The sequence below is a fragment of the Haplochromis burtoni genome, unplaced genomic scaffold (genome assembly GCF_018398535.1).
Source record: "Haplochromis burtoni strain Fernald_Lab_line unplaced genomic scaffold, NCSU_Asbu1 Contig_2792, whole genome shotgun sequence".
NCBI classification, from domain to species: Eukaryota; Metazoa; Chordata; class Actinopteri; order Cichliformes; family Cichlidae; genus Haplochromis; species Haplochromis burtoni.
In genome coordinates, this window is record NW_024585153.1 from 1 (window position 1) to 4784 (window position 4784).

Sequence of the window (4784 nt, forward strand, 5' to 3'; positions counted from 1 at the left end):
TTTTTGTTTTATACAGTTGTCAGCCAGGCATCTAACTATGAAAAAATTACACTCCAAAAGACCCCAGGCTTCTGACAAAACAACCCGGGGTTAAGCCCAGTAAGCCACCCCCCCCCACCCCCGCGCTCCGCCACTGTGACTGTGATGAAGTGAAGCTGGTCAGCCAGACACAGATAACAAAACTATTAAACCGCCCACAATGACACACAACATGACCAAAAGGACAGAAAGCCATGTCAAAGAGAAACAGGAAACAGGTCCTAGATAGAGACATGACGGCCTCAAAGAGAAATAGCAGCAATGAGACAAAATGTTCTTATTAGGTTAATAACGTGACTATAAAGAGAGAGAATAGCCTGAAAAAGAACAAAATAACGACAGAGACATGACGACCTCAAACAAAATGACTACACAAAACTCCCTCGATTATAAACAAACAACTACCAAAGAGCCTCAAGAATAACTGCAAAGTGGTTACAAAAGCCTCATCATGCCTAAAGCTGGGCATACACGGTGCGATTTTGGGGTCATTTTGAGCCGATTTTTCAGTCGTGTGACCGTTTTAGGGATCGGCCCAAGTTTCGCCTTAATCATCGTGCGTCGTGCATCATGTAGTATACGTGGGGTAACGAGAAGCGATTAACACCTCACGACCATGGAAATCATCAATCCTTTGGTCGTAAGAAAATCAAACCTGTTTGAAATCCTGTCGCCCCTCGTGAGGGTGTCACCGCAGCCTCTCACACTGCGCACGCACAAACACAGAAATGGAAGTGAAAAGACGGAGCAGCAGTGCAGCGTGTGATCTGGACACAAGCGACGGAGGCACAACTTGTAGAACTTTGGCTCATCCGAGCCTCTTCGATGTGGCCTCACAAAATTATCACGACCACAACAACCGTGAAAAGAGTTGGATGGACATTGGTGCTCAATTATGTTTTTCATTAGCAATTTAACAAAGTTGATGGTGGTGGTGGTATGTGTGTGCGTATGTGTGTGCGTGTGTGTGTGTGAGTGAGAGAGGGAGAGAGAGCAAGAGAAGATATTGTGACCTTCTAACCCCTGCGAGTCAATCTTACAGTTTGAGCAGGAGCTGAAATAATCGTATGCTCAGCTTAAGAAAGACGCAAAATGATTTACTCGAGTAAAAAGGACACAGCTTATTTCTGAACTCCACCTTTATCAAAAATTTTGATTTTTACAAATGACACTAACATGCAGTACTCAGTCCCTTCTCTCTCCATGAGAATGAGCTAAAACCACATCTGGGATGTGGTCTGTGTGCCTGGAACGACGTGTTCTGGCACATCCAACGATGCCATACACCCACCACGCCAACCTCAAACCGAGCTGATTAGATTTCAGATGAAGGCCACTAAAGACTGAGCTTTTAGAAAGATGAAACATTTTATTAGAAACTTTCCCACTTAAAGTGTGGATGTGGCATACAGTAGGCACAGTCAGTAACAAAACACAGAGTGGTAATGATACCACTCACAAAACGTGGAAAAACTTTCTGTGAGCTTTCATTCAGCATCAAGCACACTGGAAATACACCAATGACCAAATAAAATTGCAACGTCTACAGCTGTTTTTAAGATTTTTCGGTATTATTCAGCAATAATGTGCTTTAACTGGAATCTTGTGAGACAGCAATAGTTGTTTTATCTTATATTCCTGTAATATTGCTCTAGGAACAATAACAATATTAGCATGGTTTCTTACATTAACAACAAATGCTCGTTAAAATGGCACACATTTTCATTATATTATGCTTTGAACTAAACCAACAAGAATGTCTTCTTACAGTATCAGAAAACTATTGTAATTTTCTTCCCCTTACAACATGCATTACAATCATACTACATATTATGTGTCTATATGTGAAAGAAAATGTAGAAAATAATGTTTGCAGAAGGAACATGTGGTATCTTAAGTATCATAAGCTGCTGTTATTTAGCAATTTAAAAAGAATTATTAATACCACTCATTTCCTGTAATAATGAGAAGTTGAGCAAATATAGTATATATAACAAAACTTTATGTAGACGTGCAGTTCCTTCAGCGCTGAAGCAGAGAAAGGAATAAATTACTCATTATTTCCACGACAGCTTACATTTTTTTGCATGTGTTTTAGATGGATCAATTCTATCATGATGGACAAGAACATCCTTTGAATTTAAGGCATAAAGCTACTAATATTATATGAATCATTTCATTAATACATATCTTAAAATTACTTTAAAGCAGTTAAAGTAAGCTAGTTTCGACTGTGCTATATTCAGTGTTGTATACCATTGAAGAGGTTCACACCAGCTCATTAGATGTCAGCAGTTCATGACTAAATATTGTTATCTTTCACACTTTGGGTCTCGTTCCAAAATCCTCTTTCTCTGAAGGAAAAACATTTTTCCATTTTCAGCTAAAATCAGTTAGGCAGTTACAATGCTTAACTGTACCTGACAATTCACACGACAAGATCTGATGCACAGTTTTACAGATTAGCCATGCCTGATCTAGAAGCAGTCTAAATTGAACTGATGTGAACTTTTCATTATATCAAAAAATTTATTCAGTCTGTTATGTATGGAAACACTTGAATGGTTTCTTACCTGAAGATAGAATAAACACAACATCATTATATCCTTCCACTCAGTCAAACACACTCACACTATAGCCAGAGGTTGTTTAGCTCAGCTATGATCAGCATAAAGGCTGGAAAAGGTCGCACACTAGATTCTAGACTGGTAATGTAAAGGAGGCAATACAGTCTTCTGAGCAGAGTCAAAGTAGGACTTGTAACCCTACATAGTGCATCTTGCTGTGCCGCTAATCACATCTAATACTGTAAAAGTCTTTATTCAGTGGGTAACTCATAAGCGAGCACTGATTACTAATTCTGCTTCTAATGACTGAAAATTGCTACTATGTGGCCGAGATGACGATAATTCAGAGCTGTACAATGTTTTTAATGTTTCTATTCTTTCCAGCCTTTAGCCTAAGCTAAGCTATACTGAGCTAAGCTAAGCTACTCTGAGCTAAGTTAAGCTAGGCAGCTGCTGGCTGTAGCTTCATATTTACCACACAAACATGAGACCAGTGTTTATCTTCTTTATCTGTCTGCAAGAAACACATCATGCCAAACTGTTGATTTATGCTTATTCATAACAGTGGGCATGAGTGGCTGATTTTAGACAAGTTTTTTGCTCTTGAAGCTGCTTTTAGCTGCTTGTCATTCTGCTCTGTTGAAGCTTACTCAGTCTTTCCGTATAGTTGGAGATGTTTTGAGATGCTCATGTCCTTCTGTGGAACTGGCTCACAGTAACCCCAGCCAGCCAAGGCTGATGGACAGTATATTCCAAAAAAAGTGCCATGTAGACAAAGTGAAATCTCTGTTTTCAATAAGGGAGGCTGTGTTCATCTGTTTTCTGTAGCTTTCCACAAATGCACTGTTAGTTTTTTCTAGGCCGTAATCCGTGGGGATCACAAAATCACATCATCAACGGAGAAAACAGACCCAGATATGGAATTTATAAGATCAGTATTTGCAACTTAGAAACAATCTTAATAAGTTGTCAGCAAGCCACTATCAACCATAAGTAAATGGTTAAACTGAAAACCTCTGACTTTCCAGCAGAAGTCATATGCTGTAAATCCTGTAAATCCTTCCAAAACCCATTCCCAGTCTCGTCATTCCGCCTTCAGCTCACTGCAGAGTCTGTGGTGGGAAATCTGTTGTCAGCAGCAGCTGCGGAAGCATTTCTTGAAGAATTTCTTGAACTCTGTGTTGAACATGGTGTAAATTATGGGGTTGAGAGCACTGTTGACGTAGCCCAACCAGGTGACAGTGCTCATTAGACCAGGATGGATGCTGCATGTCAGACACACGGCTCGCATCGTATGGACCACAAAGAATGGAGTCCAGCAGAACAAGAAGCAACCTGTGGAGAGCGTACAAAAGGGAAATCAAGTTTCTTTTCACTTTAAGTTGTAACTGACAGATTCATATGAGCATACACACACACCAGTCAAAGGTCTGGACAGCACTCCATCACTCTTTGGTCAAACAGCCCTCACACAGCCTGGAGGTGTGTTTGGGGTCATTGTCCTGTTGAAAAATAAATGATGGGATGCATGTCGCAGTAGGATGCTGTGGTAGCCATGCTGGTTCAATATGCCTTCAATTTTAAATAAATCCCCAACAGTGTCACCAGCAAAGCTCCCCCACACCATCACACCTGCTCCTCCATGTTTCACAGTAGGAACCATCGTTTCCCTTTCTGTGTCACACAAAGACACGGCAGGTGGAACCAAAGATCTCAAATGTGGATTCATTAGACCAAAGCACAGATTTCCACTGGTCTGATGTCCACTCCTTCTGTTTCTTGGCCCAAACAAATCCCTTCTGCTTGTTTCTTTTTCTTGGTGGTGGTTAAAATGGTGTCTTAACAGGATGCCATGTAGTTTCTTAGCAGCTATTTGCCTATAAAGGAATTATGTAATTTTCCAGACTGACTGAGCTTCAGTTCTCAAAGTAATGATGGATTGTCATTTCTCTTTTCTCAGCTGATTGGTTCTTGCCATAATATGAATTCTAACAGTTGTCAAATAGAGCTGTCAGCTGTGTACCAACCTGACTGCTGCACAACAAAACTAATGGTCCCAACTCCATAAAGAAGGCAAGAAATTCCACAAATGAACCCTGACAGGCACACCTGTGAGGTGAAACCATCTCAGGTGACTAAGTAAGTAAAGTTTATTTATATAGCACCCTTCACAGACAT

General features: G+C 40.4%; 1 protein-coding gene across 1 annotated transcript; it reads right to left on the minus strand.

The window, feature by feature from the left end:
- Positions 1–1098: 1098 nt before the first annotated feature.
- On the minus strand, positions 1099–3943 carry LOC106632873 (D(4) dopamine receptor; the record flags this gene model as incomplete). Its single annotated transcript, XM_014331560.2, is given in 1 exon segment — positions 1099–3943. A coding segment is annotated over 1 exon segment (205 nt), but the record flags the coding sequence as incomplete, so codon positions are not given.
- Positions 3944–4784: the final 841 nt, after the last annotated feature.